Source organism: Tupaia chinensis, unplaced genomic scaffold (assembly GCF_000334495.1).
Source record: "Tupaia chinensis unplaced genomic scaffold, TupChi_1.0 Scaffold000119_2, whole genome shotgun sequence".
Lineage (NCBI taxonomy): Eukaryota > Metazoa > Chordata > Mammalia > Scandentia > Tupaiidae > Tupaia > Tupaia belangeri.
In genome coordinates, this window is record NW_006159586.1 from 3,305,833 (window position 1) to 3,324,800 (window position 18,968).

At 38.4% G+C, this 18,968-nt stretch overlaps 1 protein-coding gene across 2 annotated transcripts in view; it reads right to left on the reverse strand.

Moving 5' to 3' along the window:
- Positions 1-18,968, reverse strand: part of DYM (dymeclin) — a 445,444-nt gene that overhangs the window by 296,325 nt on the left and 130,151 nt on the right. For both annotated transcript variants that reach the window (XM_006144440.3, XM_027770270.1), the window contains exon 8: positions 17,904-18,046. In XM_006144440.3, the coding sequence (XP_006144502.1) occupies positions 17,904-18,046 (143 nt within the window). The remainder of the gene's footprint in view (positions 1-17,903; positions 18,047-18,968) is intronic.

Genomic DNA, 18,968 nt, shown 5'->3' on the forward strand with positions numbered 1-18,968 from the left:
ACCTAGTTTTCAATTTTTAATCTTGAAAAGAGTACCAAAAAAAAGTTGGGAAACTGAGGACAGTAAGTGATACCCAGATAGGTCAAAGTACATGCTTCTCTCTCACCCCACTCTCTCCTGCTTGCTACGAGGCTGTGACAGTAACTTCTACAAATCCTCCACCCTGAAATAAAGCTACTTTATTATATCATGGCCTTGTCTTCCTCTACTATATGTTATCACCCGAGTGTGATAGCAGGATTAGGACAGTTCCAAGTAACAAACACGTCTAATAATGGATCTAAAAGCAGGCACTGGAAGTTTGCACATTGCTGCAAGACTTTCAGAGTCAGGCCTCTTGGTGCTTCACTGTCTATGGTCTCCAGTCTAAGGAGACTCATGGCACAAGATGGCTAACCCAGCCAGCCGTGACATTTTCATTCAAGTCAGTAGGAGGGAGATGAGGACATATGTGTTCCATTTAGGAATGCTTTGTTTATTTATTTACTTACTTACGTACTTACTGATTTTTAGAGACAGGGTTTCACTACATTGATCAGGCCAGCCTTAGATTCACAATCCTGCCTCAGCCTCCCAAGCAGTTGGGATCACAGGTGTGTACCACCAGGTCCAACTCCTATAAGAATTCCACCTGCAGAGTCTGACAGTGGTACAGCAGTAACACATGGTACTGTGAGGTAATCCCACATGGGAAGGTTCTTGGTTCAGGTCGGAGGACCTCCCTGAATACACTGGGCATGATTCAGGGCTGGAAGTGGGTCATGGTGTCGACCCCAGCTGGGGTTGTTCCACCTATGCCCCCCGCCACACACACACACACACACACACACACACACACACACACACACATACACACACACACTCATAGAAGAAATAAATAAACATTAAACAAAGAAAAAATAATTCTATCTGCAAGTTTATCCATGTCACTTCTGCTTATATTCCTTTGTGTGGGGACCAGCAATGGAGATAAAATTATCACCTATTCATGGTACCCATAGAATCAGCTAAAATGAGGAGGGAGCAACGAGTAGTCATCGCCACCTCGTATGTGAGTCAAACCCTGCACTGTGCAATAAATCTGTCCCTTCTAGTTGAGACGATGGAACAACTAGTTTGCCTTCCACACCCTGTCCTTTATGTCTTGTCTCTAACTTAGCTCAGGGGAACCAACTGTGCCCAGATAAACCAATGAGCTTTATTAACAACATGAGAACTGGCAGCAGACTCGGCAGTCTTACCATGACATCCTTCCTTTGAATACAAGCAACAAGATGCCACAAAACATGTGCTATTAATCACGGAGCCAGAAGAGGAGAAAATCACTTTGGCTGCTCTATGGCAAGCATTTGCCTGCTTTCCTGATGTGACCAAGACAGGAAGTGAAATGAATCAAAGTGACAGCTTAGATTTAATGGCATCTTTCTTCATGAGGACTCAAACTTTTCAACTATATGGAAATATGCTATTTTATTTGTGGAATGTACCCTTAATATACCTTAATGACAAGAGAAAAGTTGATACTCCTTAACATTTTAAATGCCACCTACTGTATTAAAGTTGCTGAAATGTAAATACATACACAAACATATGAGACAAAAACTGGAAGAAACAAATGGAATGGGTTGATTTTTTACAGTTGTGGAATTAAAGCTAATCTTACATGTTAATTTTCATTACTTCTAATGATTTTCATGCAATAATGTTTAAAAATTTTATAGACACACACACATAACTTTTTTATTTTTTGGAAAGGCACGTGCTATAAGGCACGTGTGCCTGCCAGACAGACAGAGAGACAGAAAGTGAGAAATCCCCCCCCAGAGGGGATAGCCATACCGCGATCCCTTCTCCTCCATTCTCCTCTCGGAATCTTGGGCATGCACACATGCACGCCCAGTGTGAGTTTAAGCCCCTGGGTCTGGGACTTGAACCACAGTCAACTACATGGGAGTCCAGTGACATAGCCATTACGTCAACTGCTGGTCCCTATCTTTTTTTTTTTTTTAAGAGAGATTTTTGCTATAGGGCACATGGGCTCCTCAGAGAGACAGAAAACAAGAAATCACCCCCCAAGGGAATAGCCACACTGTAATCCTTTCTCTTCCAATCTCCTCTCGATATCCTGGGCACGCATGCACATGTACTCAGCGTGAGTTTTAAGTCGCCAGGTCCGGGACTCGAATTGCCAAATGGCTATGTGGAAGTCCAGTGATGTAACCATTATGTCATCTGCTGGTCCACACACGCACACAAATCTTATATACATATGGAATATAGTAGGGAGACAGAGATAGATGGTGTCATGAAACTTCATTGGCTTTGAAGTCACATATGATTTTAAAGTCTTCTAGCATCTACTAGCTGTGTGACTTCATGAAAATTACATAGGTTCTCTAAAATAAGGATCATAATGCTAGTCATTTAACCACGCGTTCATTTTCACCCCCTCCCATCTATGATCTGTATACAGGGGCTAGAAACCTACACACTATATTTATCAAACTTCTTTGCCAGCTGGCTTCAGGTTAGAGCTTGAAAATGACAGAACTGGCAGGAAACTGGAAGGGGAAAAGAAGGGAGAAACCATTTTTCTTCCTGCTTCTTGTGGGCCTTTTGGAAAATGGAATCACGATTATAATGGCTTCCTGGCAGCAGGTTCTCTTGCAGTGAAATGTAGAAAGGCATTTGCTACAGGATTATCGGGAATAGTGGAGTACTCCAAACCACCAGATGATTAACCAGAGATAGACTAAATAAATTTGGGTAGATCCATATGATACACCATTGAAATTGTGTTTACAAAGAAATATTAAGTGAATGAAAAATACAGTATTATGTGACATGAATAGGATAGGATTTTAAAACCTATATTGTGATTAATATCATGTCATTGATATTACTACAAAGTCAAACAAGGTCTTAAGAAAAATGCAGATTCGGATTTAGTGTCATTTAAATATCTATGAGTGGTATATCCAAGCTTGACAGAAAGAACATGAAAAGACTAGAAAATGCAATCCAGCCGTAAAATGCATAGTAGGAAGTTGGCTCTACCTAAGAACAAAGATGCAGATTTTCACTAACATTATACATTCTCAAAGGTGGCAACATCAGTCCCAAACGGACAAAATTTGAAAACGTGATCAGGAGAAGGGAAAGGGGTTGAATAAACCAACTTACTTTTTTTAAAAAAATATTTATTTATCTTTTCTGTAAGATAAGAGAAAAAGAAAAACAGATATAGAGAAAGTCACTCCCAATAGGGTTGTCATTATTTATTTATTTATCTATCTATCTTAATTTGACCAGAGAAGAATAGAGTTATATAGAGAGAGGGAAAGTGAGAAAACAAGCTTCTAGGTCCAGGACTCAAACCACGGTCCGCCATGTAGGAGTCCAGCACCCTTTACTAACAAGCCACCTGGCGGCCCCAGTCCTCCAGATTTTCAAGACCAATTATTCATTTTCATATCATTATAATGACATTCTTCCTTTCAGCAAATATTTAGTACCTTTCACAGCCCAGCCTTTCAGCTAACGTGTGGAGGTATAGATATAAACAACAAAGCAACTCTGCTCACGTGACTTTCTCACACTCCAGCAGGGGTTAGTAGTTAGATAACAAACAGGCCTGTACCAGGGAGGTGGAACAAGAGTAAGAAACTGAGAACAAACTAGGAAAGGCCTAGAAATGCTAGAAGGCATGTGCACTCACCAAAGAAAGAGAGAAAGAGAGAGACAAAGTGAGGAAGCAAGCCTCCAGGTCTGGGACTCAAACTGCAGTCAGCCACGTGGGAATCCAGAGCCTTAACCACATCACCTGTTGGCCCCTAGAAATAATTTTTAAAAGTAGATAATGCCACAAATTTTTACTCACTCACGTAACACCATCTCTTGAACAATACAGATACGTGAATAGGTCCAATTATCTCCACTTTTAGAAATGTTCCTGGCAAGCTTTAGACTTTGCAATAATTACAATTTAAAAGAACCCTCTCAGGACCAGCAGGTGGTGTAGTTGTTAAGGCACTGGAATCTCAAATGGCCAATCATAGTTCGAGTCCTGGACCCAGTGACTTGAAACTCATGCTGGTTCCATGTGCTTATGTGCCCAAAATACCAAGAGAATGGAGGAGAAGGGATTGTGGCATGGCCAACCCAGGAGGTGGGGGTGGGGTGACTTCTCACTTTCTTCCTCTCCATCTCTCTCTCTGATGAGCAAACATACCCTATAGCAAAAATCTCTCTAAAAGAAAAAAGACCCCTCCTCTCTTAAAACTTTGTCTACACTTTCTAAAGTATACAAATTAGAGCTAAAATACAGCATGAGGGTGACATTTGGTACTCCTGAAAACAGGTACCGGTAGCTAGCAAGGCTTTCAATTTGATGATGTTATAGTGAAGAGAACTCTGAAAGTTGCTGTTGAATCTATTTATCATACTCTAATATTCTGAGAAAGGAGAAAATTATCTTCATTTTACAGATAATTTTGCAAGCAGAAAGGCTGACCATCAAACAGTAAAGACAAATATTTATGTATTTGGAAAACTGGGACCAGCAGACAGTGTGATAGTTATGTCGCTGGGCTCCCACGTAGTCGACTGTGGTTTGAGTCCTGAACCCGATGGCTTCAAATTTACACAGGGTGCGTGTGCATGCATGTCTGCCTGTTTTTCTCTGTCTCTCCAGCAAGCGTATGTGCCCTATAGCAGAAATCTTTCTAAAAAAAAAAAAAGAAAGAAAGAAAAGGAAAGAAAGAAAGAAACAAACAAACAAACAAAGAAAAACTAAAGAAATTGGAGCCAGCAAGTGGAGTGGTGGTTAAGGTGCTGGATTCCTATATGGCTGACACAGTTTGAGTCCCAGACCTGGTAGCCTGAAACTCACACTGGGTAACGCATGCATGGATGCCCAAAATCTCAGGAGGAGAAGGGATTACAGTGTGGCCATCCCCCCAGAGGATAATTTCTCACTTTCTTACTTTCTCTCTCTCCAGCAAGCACATGCGCCCTACAGCAAAAACCTTAAAAAACAAAAAACAAAGAAACTGCTAACTGCTATAGATAAGGGAGAAACAGATGAGGTAGGTAAATAGTAACTATTGTTTGTTTGCAGCACTCATCATGTTCTAGACATGTATTTACTCCCTACCACATGTAAATTAAATATAACAAAAGCCCACATATAAAGAGATTCCAAGTCCCCCCCCCCTTTTTTTTTGCCATAGGGCACATGCACTCACCATGGGGAGGAGGAGAGGGAGAGGGAAAGGGAGAGAGAGAGAGAGAGAGAGACAGTAAGAAGGAAAGTGAGAAATCACCCCTCAGGGGTGACTGCCATGCCACAAACCCTTATCCTTCATTCACCTCTTGGGATTTTAGGCAAGCGCACTCAGGTGTGTGATTTTCAAGCTGCCGGGTCCGTGAATCAAATCACAGACTGCCACGTGGGAATTGAGCTCCTTAACCACTATGCCACCTGCTGGCCCCTCCAAGTTCCATTTTTATTTTTTTATTTTGTTTTTGTTTTTGTTTTTCTGGAGAGGTTTTTGCTATAGGGCGCGTGCGCTTGCTAGACAGACAGAAAGAGACAGAGAGACAGAAAGTGAGAAATCATCCCCCAGGGGGGATGGCCATGCTGCAATCCCTTCTCCTCCATTCTCCTCTCGGGATCTTGGACACACATGCACACGTGCCTGACGTGAGTTTTAAGCCACTGGGTCCAGGACGCGAACCGTGGTCGACTACGTGGGAGTCCAGCGACATAGCCATTACGCTAACTGCTGGTCCCCCAAGTTCCATTTTTAAAATAAGGAAACTAGGGTTCAATAAAGTTAAGTACCTCGCTTAAGATGACACAACTATAAAAAGCACGGCCTGGTTTCCAGCTCAGACCTTTAGGATTCCAAAAGCCACATCCTCATCTAAGCCACTAACCTGCTGGTGAGGATGGCCAGCTGCTCCCCTCCCTCCATTCCTCTTGCCTAACCTCTGTCAAGCAGTGGCCCCCTAAGGCCTTGCCTTGCAAAGTGAGGCTGGAGACTGCTGAGCACCACAGCTAGTGCGGCCTCACTCTCTCATCACCATTCATCTAACTGGATTCAATAGGCTTTGAAGGACCATGATGAAAAATGAAGAGACATTTCCCATAATCCCGCAAGGAACCATCATCCCATTTTCACAGATGGGGAAGAGCCTAGAAAGGTTACAAAACTTCTCAGGTTATAGAGCTAATCAGCTTGCAGTCAGGGTTAATCCCAGGCCTGGTCAGACCTCACATTCTGTACAAGCTATCATACCTAGCTAGCACATCTGAAAGGATTAAGGAGGTTCAAAGATACAGCTTTTTCATATCTTTGTTATTAATGCACAAACCAAAATTTACAACAGTAATTCACCTTCGGAGTGATTCTACTTTTTCCCCAAGATCTTATTATAAATTTGTCAAAGATATGAAAAAATCAAAAGAATTACAAAATGAAAAAAAAGAATTATATAATGAATACTCATACACCATCACCTAAATTTTACATTAACATTTGGTTATTATGCAATTACATCCCTAACCATTGGATATCCCTCTCTTCAGCCATCAGTGCAGTTTATTGTACTAATTAATGCATTTCAAAGTAGTGAAACAAAATTATTCTATTTTAAAAGGAAAGTTTTGGAATAACTCCTAACATTAAATTATACTTTAAAAAGATAACTTATTCATGTAAAAAATGGTCTCAGAAACACATCAGATTTATTTTATGAGGGGTATTACTATAATCCACAAATTCTATCAGCAAGTAACCTTGAATAAATTTAACCTTTGAATTTATTCCAATCATGCTAAAAATAATGTAAATTAAAACAGCTGCTTAATAAAAGTTATATTCACCTGACTAAAATATATAGAACTAAACAGTTTTAAAGTGAATCAGTTTCTTTCTTTCTTTCTTTCTTTTTTTTTTTTTTTTTTTAAAGAAAGAGAGAGATTTTTGCTATAGGGCACATGTGCTCACCAGAGAGATGGAAAACAAGAAATCACCCTCCAGGGGTGATGGCCACACTGCAATCCCTTCTCCTCCATTCTCCTCTGGGGATCTTAGACATGCATGCACACGTACCTGGCATGAGTTTTGTGCCACCAGGTCCGGGACTCCAACTGCAGTTGACGATATGGGAGTCCAGCAACATAACCATTACGCCATTTGTTAGTCCCAAGCAAATCATTTTTAATTGCTTTATTTTTCAAAGAATAACATTTATATTCACAAAAAATTAAAATTTCCTATTTTTAAAAATACCTTAAAATTCTACAGCAAGATAATTGACTTTGTGGATGTCTCAAAAACAGGTTAAGCCATTAGTACCAAGTAAATAGCACTTGTTGCAAGCCTTAGAAACTAATCTCTATGATTTCATCTGAAATTAATTATTGTATTGTATATTTTTCTTAAATGAATTCATTTCTCAACTATTTGAGGCATGAAAGGGGCTATCAATTTCCCCCTCAAGTCTGTTAAGAAGGAATTAAGAATAAAAGACTGGTATATTGATTTTTAAACATTCCTAGAACTGGTTTACAAATGGTTGTCAGAAAATTACAAGGACAAAAGACACAAAGTTGCTGTTAGTTTGGATAATGGTTTATCATCCAAAAGTTCAGGTTTTAGAATTTGGTCTGAGTGTGGATATTCCCCAGAAATTCATATATTGTAACTCGAGTGTATTTTTTTTTAAAGAATCATTTTATTTATTATTATTTTGTTTAATTTGCTATAGGACATGTGTACTCACCAGAGAGAGAGGGAAAGTGAGAAACCAAGCCACCAGGTGCAGGACTCAAACCATGGTTGGTCATGTGGGGGAGTCCAGCGGCTTAACCACTATGCCACTTGCTGGCCCCCAGGACTTGAGTGTATTAATTCTATTATTGAGATGTTATGTGAAGACTTGATTCCTTCATATTATCCCAGGGAACAGCCTGTGGTTGTGATAATGTCCGTCTCTAGGGTGGGGACTCCATGATTGAGTTGGGTGGATTTAGAAGCAGAGGAAATGTGACCAGAATGGCACAGAAAAGGTCAGGTGGATAAAGACCATGCTCTGCTCTGCTGAAAGCTCTGCCTTCCACAACTCTGTGATGCCCTGGGACTTCCCAGCCAATAGAACTGTGAATCATTAAACTTCAACTTTTATAAACTCACCCAGTCTCATTTATTTCTGTTAGTCATGCAATAATGGACTAAGACATTAAGTCAAAACTGCATTTTAATACTATATTACTTCCAATGAACATCACTTAATAGACTTCTTTTAGAAAGTCTAAAATTTGGGGGACCAGCAAATGGCATAATGGTTACATCACTGGACTACCACATGGTTGACTGTAGTTCAAGTCCCAGACCCAGTGGCTTAAAACTCATGCCAGGTGTTTGTGTGTGTATTCCTCAAATTCCGAGAACAGAATGGAAGAGAAAGGATTGTGGTGTGGCCAACCCCCTGGGGATGATGGGTGATTTCTCACTTTCTGTTTCTCTGTCACTCTAGTGAGTACATGCACCCTACAGGAAAAATCTCTCTTAAAAAAAAGTAAGAAAGAAAGTCTAAAATTTGAAACAACACATTTGTCTGAGACCATTAAAATGAAACTAACTTCTATTTCTACTCTACAACTGAATACAGTCATTTTGCATTGCAGATACTTACAAGGGGGCTTCAAAAAGTTTGTGAAAATTTAATTAAAGTACGAGCTTATTTTGGTTCTAAACTTTTAAAAACTCAGGCATAGTGTTTTCATAACATGCATTTTCCATGAACTTTTTGAAGACCCCCTGTATTTTAAATTCTCAACATATCCCTCTAAGGAGCCACTCGAAGGAAATAGTCAGTTGAAATTAACTCTATTTTATGAGTCATAAAATGAGTGCAATCCTAAAAGCAAAGAAGAAAAAGTCATCCTTTCTCTTGGTCTACCAGATCATTCCAAATGAAAATGAAATGAGAATCTAATTACTGTTTATAAAGCACTTTCTTGTTCGAAAGTTCAAAGTGTTTTAATTAGAAATTTGTTATTTTCACAACTATGCCTGTTACTGAGTGCCACATACTTTTTCTCTTACTGTAGTTTTTCTTTCTCTCAATGAGTCACCCCAGAAAAAGCCAAAACTTGAAGAGAAAAATAATCATCATGTAAAATAAATTACAAGTACTGCATACCATACATATCATAATGAATTCAATAATTTTCTCAATAGCAGGGATTGGGAGAAACTTAAGTCTTAATCTTGAAGTTCTACTTTATTAAGTTCTCTTTTACAGCACTTGCCTAAACAAATAATCACTACTCTGGCCTTCTAATTTGGCTTGGACAATCACTCCTGCAAGCAAAGGAAAAAAAAACATTTTTGATGGCGCGTTCGAATGGAAAAGCCATATATCAGGAGTTATTGTGTAAAACCTCAGTACTTGTGATGGAAAGTGCCATTTGGCAGAACACATTCAATTAGGCTTGGCTCTTTAAAATATTAATACTCAGTTATAATCACATTGCAGTGTTGTCTTCTAACTTTAAATGCAGAAGAAATATAACCCATCCTTGCTTCACTTTGTGTTTTTTAAAACATCTGAGTTCATTAAGAAATTTCAAAATATAGTAAAAGACATGGTCAAGAAGATAAGGGAAGACTCAAAAGGAAAACTGAAATGTCAGAATTTACATCTCCTTACAATATCATATTCTCAACATAATGTTTCTTTAGTATTATCGGAAGTCTCCATTATATATATTATATACAGTATTACATATAGCAATATATTGTATAATATAAGAAATATATATACCAAATATCCAATGTTTTATTACTTACTTATTTTTAAGGTTTTTGCTTAAAAAACTTTAGGGTGTGGGCACTTGCTGAAGAGAGTGAGAGGGAAAGTGAGAAATCACCCCCCCAGGAGGATGGCCACACCGCAATCCCTTCTCCTCCATTCTCCTTTGGAGATTTTGGCACGCACATGCGCTTGGCTTGCACATGGCTTGTGATTTTCATGTTACCAGCTCTGGGACTTGAATTGTGGTCAGCCATATGAGAGTCTGGTACCTTAACCACCATACCAGAACTTTTTGAAGACCCCCTGTATTTTAAATTCTCAACATATCCCTCTAAGGAGCCACTCGAAGGAAATAGTCAGTTGAAATTAACTCTATTTTATGAGTCATAAAATGAGTGCAATCCTAAAAGCAAAGAAGAAAAAGTCATCCTTTCTCTTGGTCTACCAGATCATTCCAAATGAAAATGAAATGAGAATCTAATTACTGTTTATAAAGCACTTTCTTGTTCGAAAGTTCAAAGTGTTTTAATTAGAAATTTGTTATTTTCACAACTATGCCTGTTACTGAGTGCCACATACTTTTTCTCTTACTGTAGTTTTTCTTTCTCTCAATGAGTCACCCCAGAAAAAGCCAAAACTTGAAGAGAAAAATAATCATCATGTAAAATAAATTACAAGTACTGCATACCATACATATCATAATGAATTCAATAATTTTCTCAATAGCAGGGATTGGGAGAAACTTAAGTCTTAATCTTGAAGTTCTACTTTATTAAGTTCTCTTTTACAGCACTTGCCTAAACAAATAATCACTACTCTGGCCTTCTAATTTGGCTTGGACAATCACTCCTGCAAGCAAAGGAAAAAAAAACATTTTTGATGGCGCGTTCGAATGGAAAAGCCATATATCAGGAGTTATTGTGTAAAACCTCAGTACTTGTGATGGAAAGTGCCATTTGGCAGAACACATTCAATTAGGCTTGGCTCTTTAAAATATTAATACTCAGTTATAATCACATTGCAGTGTTGTCTTCTAACTTTAAATGCAGAAGAAATATAACCCATCCTTGCTTCACTTTGTGTTTTTTAAAACATCTGAGTTCATTAAGAAATTTCAAAATATAGTAAAAGACATGGTCAAGAAGATAAGGGAAGACTCAAAAGGAAAACTGAAATGTCAGAATTTACATCTCCTTACAATATCATATTCTCAACATAATGTTTCTTTAGTATTATCGGAAGTCTCCATTATATATATTATATACAGTATTACATATAGCAATATATTGTATAATATAAGAAATATATATACCAAATATCCAATGTTTTATTACTTACTTATTTTTAAGGTTTTTGCTTAAAAAACTTTAGGGTGTGGGCACTTGCTGAAGAGAGTGAGAGGGAAAGTGAGAAATCACCCCCCCAGGAGGATGGCCACACCGCAATCCCTTCTCCTCCATTCTCCTTTGGAGATTTTGGCACGCACATGCGCTTGGCTTGCACATGGCTTGTGATTTTCATGTTACCAGCTCTGGGACTTGAATTGTGGTCAGCCATATGAGAGTCTGGTACCTTAACCACCATACCACCTGCTGCCCTGTTTCATTATTTATTTAATGAGAGTAGACTTGAAAATCATTATATGATCATTGTTTGTTTGCTTTTCTATTTTTTAGCACTTTAAAACAAAAGTTATTGGGTCATTGGAAAAGTCATGATACATTTTTGGATAGAAAAACACATAAAAATATATCATGACTTTCCCGATGACCTAATATATTTTAAATAATACTGTATACTATCTCTTACTAATAATAGTGATTATTTATTGTGTATCTATAATGTTGCTGCCAGTTTCTGTCCTATCTATACATTTGTTCATTTGATCTCCTTAGCAGTCCTTCAAAAAAGGTTTTAACCTTATTATATCATGAGAAATTTAAGTCATAGTGAGGTTAAGTAGATCTTCCAAGAACACACAGTTTGTAAACAAAAGATCTGGCATTCAATTTTAGGTCTACTAATACCAACACTGGGACCTCAACCATAATTCCAAATTATCATAATCTAGGACAATTCCTCCAAGCACAATTAAGTAGTGATCCCCAAAATTGGAAAAGAAAGTAATATTTCAATCACTGAACTGGCTCGGAGGGGTGGGAAGACACCTTCCACATTTGACATGCCTTTTTAAAAAAAAAAAAATTAATAGGATTAGACTTGGTTGTGAGTGACCAACTCTGGCCACGGCTCTCACCACTAAGCAGGGTTGTGGTTTAAATAAGGAATGATGGGAGCCAGTGGGTGGCGTGGTAGTTAAGGCACTATATACCTATGTGGTCAACCACGGTGTGAGTTCCAGACCCAGCAGCCTGAAAATCATGCTGAGTGTGTGTGATGTGCCCAAAGTTCTGAGAGGAGAATGGAGGAAAAGGGATTGCAGCTTGGTCATCACCCCTGGGGGATGATTTCTCACTTTCTCTCTCTCCATTTCTCTCTGGCAAATGCATGCACCTTAAAGAAGAAGAAGAAAAAACTGAAAAAAAAAAAATGACTGGAAATGAAAGTGCAACAGCTATCAACACATAAAAGAGACCAGTGGTCTACCAAATTGAGAATTTCTGCAAAAGGAATTCTAGTATAACCTACTTAACACCTGGTAAGAACTGAATTTTTGTGTCACCTCAACATTGACAGGCTAAAGTTCAAACCCTCAACATGATGGTATTAGGAGGTGGGGGCCTTTGGATGGTAACTGGGTTTAGAGAAGGTCATGAAGGGGAAGCTCCCATGACATGCTTGGTGACCTTACAAGAAAAGGAGACTCTAGGGCTTCCTCTCTCCGCCATGCGAGGACACAGAGAGAAGGTAGTCATCTATAAGCCAGAGAGAACGCCTACATCAAGAGCAAAATCTGCTGGCACCTAGATTTTGAACTTCAGCCTCTAGAATGGTGAGAAATACAAGTGGCCCAGTCTATGGTATTTTGGTATAGCAGCCCAAGTGCCAATGACAATACCTTCCCATCGTGCATCTTACCCCACATTAATCACCGAGGGAAGGGTCTTTGGTCAATTATTTGCTTTATAAAACATCTTTAACAAGGTAATGTGCTTGTAGATAAAGTAAGAATTAACTATCAACTTCCATGGACTAGAACTAAGACTATAGTACTACTGACATTTTGGTTAGCTGAACATTTGAAATATTTATTCCAATTCAGGTTGGGTCAAAAGTTTCATTAAAATCTTTTGGTGGCTAATTTTATAAACTACCAAAAAGCAAATATAATAACCTTTCAAATAAATTAGTGAGCAAGAATGATACCATAGCAATTTTTTTCAAGACAATTTCATTTAGGAAGCAAGGAGAAATCTCTGGTAGGCAGTATCTACTTAACAATCAAATTTTCCTTTTTCTAACTGTCATTGGCCAAATTTTGCACCACATAAAATAAAAAGCCAATTGGAGAAAAGGCAACGACATGGCTGTTATATTCGACTTAGTCAGTTTTTCAAACATTTTTAACATAAATTTTAAAATTTGAACAGACGAAAAAGATACAAAGTTCTTACATTTTTTAATGTCTTACATAAATTTGTCCAGGGTTTTCTGATCTCTTCTTGTCATTCTAATTAAATTGATTTTCTTTTAAATTATTCTGATTTTAACTACAAGCACCTGCACACTTTTAGTGCCGGTACCAGCAGTCATTTACATGAGGACGGGTATTATACAGTTTTAGAGGTGATTTTATAGACAATATCTTATTTACTCCTCACAGTAACCCTGGACAAATGGTCTCATATTTATCAACATCATAAATTAGGTAGCGTAGGGCGAGCAGGTGGCATGGTGGTTAAGGTGCTGGACACTCTCACGTGGCCAACCACAGTTCAAGTTCTGGACCTGGTGGCTTGCTTTCTCTTTCCCCCTCTGTGTGTGTGTGTGTGTGTGTGTGTGTGTGTGTGTGTGTGTGTGTTTCTCTCTCTGGTCAAAATTAAAATAAATAAATGAATAAATGAAAAAAGTTAATAAATAAAATTAAATTTAAAAAAAAAAAGAAATTAGGTAATGAGATTGTATGAGCTGACCAATTTGTCTAAGGTCATACTGAGTTGTGAGCCCATCCCAAATCTTCCGATTCTGCTTATCAGGTTATGGAATCCCTCCCTATCCACCAGAGATTCTAGGAATGGGAGCCTAGAAAAGGCAGCTGAGGAATCCCTGGGCTATAATCAAGACAAGGAGGAGGGAGGGGCTGGTTTGAACTCAGAAGGGGCTGGCCTAGCACCTCCTGCCACCTATGAGACTACTGCCACTACTTTCCTAGGGAAACCAGGAATCATTCATTCTAAAGCCTGCTGCCTAGAAAACACAGGCTATTGTTGCCACAGCAAATCCTAGCATATTTTCAGAAAATGAAATAAATAAATATATGTATGTATATATAATACACATACACACAGACAAAATCTGTAACTACTGAGTCATTGGAAAAGTCATGACACGTTTTTGCAAAGAAAAATACATCATGACTTTTCCAAGGATACAATATAATTGCTTTCGTTGTTATTTAACATGTGACATCTACAGAAACACTGCTCTCCACACACAAGAATTAGAATGTGTCACTCCTTGCAATATGGAGCCAAGGACACAGCTCTGAAAACAACAAAAGTCCCAAAATATTTGTTCAAAGATGATCTATAGCTCAAAATGAGTGCAAATCTTCTTCTTTGGCTGCAATTATGAACCACATCATGCAATATTACAATTAAATCTCATTGTGATATACTGGAAGGTCTTTAAAATATAAAACTTGAAGGGCGAAGATAAAACATAAAAATTACAGGTGTGGGATCAGCTGGTGGCATGGTGGTTAAAGCAGTTGGATCCCGCATGGCCTACTACTCAGTTTAAGTCCTAGACCCTACGGTTTGAGAAACTTGCTGGGCATGTGTGCATGCATGCCCAAAATCCTGAAAAGAAAATGGAGGAGAAGCCATTGGAAAAGCCATTGTGGTGTGACCATTTCCCTTTGGGGGACTCTTTCTCACTTTCCCCTGTCTCTTTCTTTCTCTAGCTCTCTCTGTCTGGCAAGCACACATGCCCTATAGGGGGAAAAAAAAAAAAAAAAACCTACAGGTATGGAAAGGCTTAGATGATGACATTGACAATGAAATCACTAATAACCAAACATGTGCACTCAAAAGAGTTATTGTACATTTAATCTAGATTAACAAATACTAAAAGTGTTCAGGATCAAAGATTTTAGAGCTACAATCTATTGAATCCACCCTGGAGTTCTATATTTGTTGTCAGACTCCAAGGTTGATCCTGATAAACTGGACCTCATCAGCAACAGAGAGAAATAAGAACAGAAAACAAGATAATATACAAGGAGCAGGTCAGTTAAACACAGTGGAGCTGCCTTAACACAACATGGCCTCCAGGCCAGCAGGTGGCATGGTGGTTAAGGTGCTGTACCCCCACACACGTGACCACAGTAAGAGTCCTGGACTGGTAGTTTGAAAGTCACATCATGCACATGTGTATGCATGTACAAAATCCTGAGAGGAGAATGGAAGAGATGGAATTGCAATGTGGCCATCCCCTCCTGCCAGGGGGATGATTTCTCACCTTCTCTCTCTCTCTCTCTGGTAAGCAAACATGCCCTGTAGCAAAAACTTTAAAAATAATAACAACAAAATATCTTGGACCATCTCTTCACCTATCATATTAAAAAAGTAAAGCCATTTATTTCAGATCAATGAGGCTGCTATGAGAATAAAAGTGAGACGCTCGAAAAGTGGCTCTGTAAATGCAGAAGTGTTACGTTCATGTCAGCTCTCATCGTATTGCACATGGGGCCATGTGGAGAGAATGATGCACGTACACAGGTAACTACAGCACAAAGCAGACTGCTACGTGCCACAGGAAAAGATCACAGGGAGCTAGAGTGCAAAGGGGTTCTTGTGGGTGAAAGTAGTAGTCAAGATAAACTTTGAAGGATGGATGGGCAGAAAACAAGAGTCAGAAAGAGGAGGAAGGAAGACTGGTGGGATCCAGTCACCCATGCGGGATCCAGCTGCCTAAACCACTGCACCACCACTGGTCCAATAAATCTATTTTAGTGTTCTTACCTGAATATTAAACTTAAAACAATTAAAACACACACACACACACACACACACACACGAAGTTTTAAATGTTATGTGGAAATAATCTTAGAGATCATCCATCCCAACCAATCTTCTCATTTGACAGACAAATTGTGAGCTAAGAAAATTAAGAGATTTCCTTGTAACATAACATGCTGCCTACTAGTGAAGGACATGTATAAAATTTTTAATGTTCTGGTCCCCAGTGCACTAAATGACACCATATACAATACTGGGCTTCCTTTTATATGATACATAACTGAAAGAAAAACCAAAATCTATACATGGATCTCTGTTTATCTAAAAATAAATAAATAAATAAATAAATAAATAAATTGCCAAGCATTGCTCGTTTTGAAGAAAAAAAAAAGTCAGTGAACTTATTACTATCATCTCTGCCAAAAATTCTCTAGCTATACTGAAGCACTGGAAAATACGCAGTATTTAAATATTTATTCTAGTTAAATGATCGATCAAAGAAAACATTTCACAGATTCATAAAACCCTTTCTGTGGGATATAATATCTCTGCTCCCGTATATGAGGCTACCACGAATTACTTCAGTGTATTTCACTCATTTTAAAGGTTGTACTAGTGGGGGATATATTTGTTTTACTTTGCTGTGTACCTAGTATATATAAGGATGAATGAGTTCTATTTTCAATATCTAGTCTTTCTAGATGTATGAAGTTGAATAAATAAACTAAGACATTGCATTTAAAAAAAAAAGGAAGAAGAAGAAGGCCATTCCATTCCTGGACCTGGTGGTTTGAAAATTACACTGGGCATATGTGCCCGTGTGTCCAAAATCCTAAGAGGAGAATGGAGGAGAAGGGATTATGGTGTGGCCATCCCCATTAGGGGTGATTTTTCACTTTTTCTCTGACTCTCTGTCTCTCTCTCGGGTGAGTGCATGCAACCTATGACAAAAACCTTTAAAAAAAAAAAAAAGCCATTCCCACATTGCCTTCAGGGGTCATGTACGAGCAAGCTGTATATGGTGCCCTTGACTGAAATAATGTGGGCGCTGGAGAGGAGTGACTTGAAGAACTTACACAGTAGCAAACTGATGTTCCTGCTGGATCGAGTGCAGAGAGTAAGCCGGCAGTAGAAACAAGCTCTGCTTGCACCCTGTACTATGGGGTTAAGAAGACAAGGCACTGCCAGTTCAGGAGGAGTGAGAGCACCCAAGCAGGCCTTACCACTACCAGAGGTTGCTCTACTCTCTGTTTCTCCTCCAGAATAAAGCCGAATTCAGTGTCTATAACTACACATGCCCCGGGTTCACCATGCTAAAAGAGGTCACACCCAGTGTAGGACTTCAAGCGTCTTTAGGACTAGCACAGCGACACAGCAGTGAGACCTTAATGTAAGGCAGGGAAGGGCTTTCTTTAGCTAGGAAGTCTGCTCCCAACCTGACCAAATCCAAGCCTGTGCCACTCCAGAGTTCATCATGAAACTCTTAAAAATGTGCTAATGGTAACTGAACAAATGAAGCATTGTGTACAATGGGAAAACTATGCCTAATCAGTCATATAAAATCTTAACTTATAAAATCCCTAAAATAGAAAACTTTCCCCTTATAACACAAGTAATAGAAGTTTTCAAAGACCTAACTTTATTTTTAATGTACTGCCAGAACCCATGTAATATGCTTATTTATGTATAAATATTCTTGAAGGATAGTGCTTTGTAGGTAAATAATCTTGTCATTATTTGCATCTACTTAGCATAAATCACGGCACAGAGTAGAAAGATTAATGTTTTAATTACTTTCAGTATTTCATTTAGCCAGCTGCATGGATCCAACATAACAGTTAATGGCAGCAGCCAAGTGAACAGAATTTCTTATGCCTAATTAGACAAAATTTATGCACGTCAAAGAACTGAAAAAAATCCGATAGGACTTACTTGCTACTCCTGATGCAAGTCCATAAAGTAGTCCTCCCCCTTCCGATTGCTGTGGGAAAGCCTGGGCTCCTGGAGGAGGTGGCTTTTCTTGTCTGATAAAGTTATATAATAAGGTTTTCACGAGTTTGCTGGTGTATGGAAGACTACACAAAAAGAAAAAAAAAATCAAGCTCATATTTACGGAAGTCACTTAATCTATATAATAATACAGAAATAACTATGTCATTAATGATGCCTATAAATAAATAGGTTAGCATAATTCTAAGATAGCCAACATTGTTATATAATGGTGAAGACTGTCCTGGGCTTAAGATCAATTTTGAGGCTTAATTCTAGCTTTGCCTCTTACCATACCATGAGAAAATGGTCAAATCACTTCAACTCTTGAGCTTTAGTAATTAATGTAACATTGTGAGATATTATAAATGTAATGCATAATATAGTACCTGACATTTGAAGAAATGCAGTAATGTAGAAGCCATAGGGAAAAGCAAAAATTAAAAAATGATAATACTTTTTAAGTACGAAATCATTCAATTCATTCCATTTTCGATTGGTGGCAAATCAATCTTTGCAACCTAGCGTAAATTTTTTAACACTCTCTTGAATGTACTATTGAAACCTTTAAAACGTGACTTCTTAAGTGAACTATAAGTATCAGTAAATTAAATATTTTATAGTTTAAATATTCGGCACCATAGTGATAATATAAAAATCTAGTAACTTAGAAAATAAGAATGGAGCCAGCAGGTGGTGTGGTGATTAAGGTGTTGCACTCCCATATGGCTGACTGCGGTTCATGACCCAGACCTGGAGGCCTGAAACTCACACTGGGCACGTGTGCATATGTGCCCAAACCCCATGAGGAGAATAGGGGAGAAGGGACTGTGGCATGGCCATCTCCTATGGAGGGTGATTTCTCACTTTTTTTCTCACTGTTTCTCTCTGTCTCTCTCCAGTGAGCACACACATCCTAATGACAAAAACCTTAAAGAACAAAGAAAAGAAAAGAAAGAAAAGAAAAAAGAAAAGAAAAGGAAAGAAAAGAAAGAAAAGAAAGAGAAG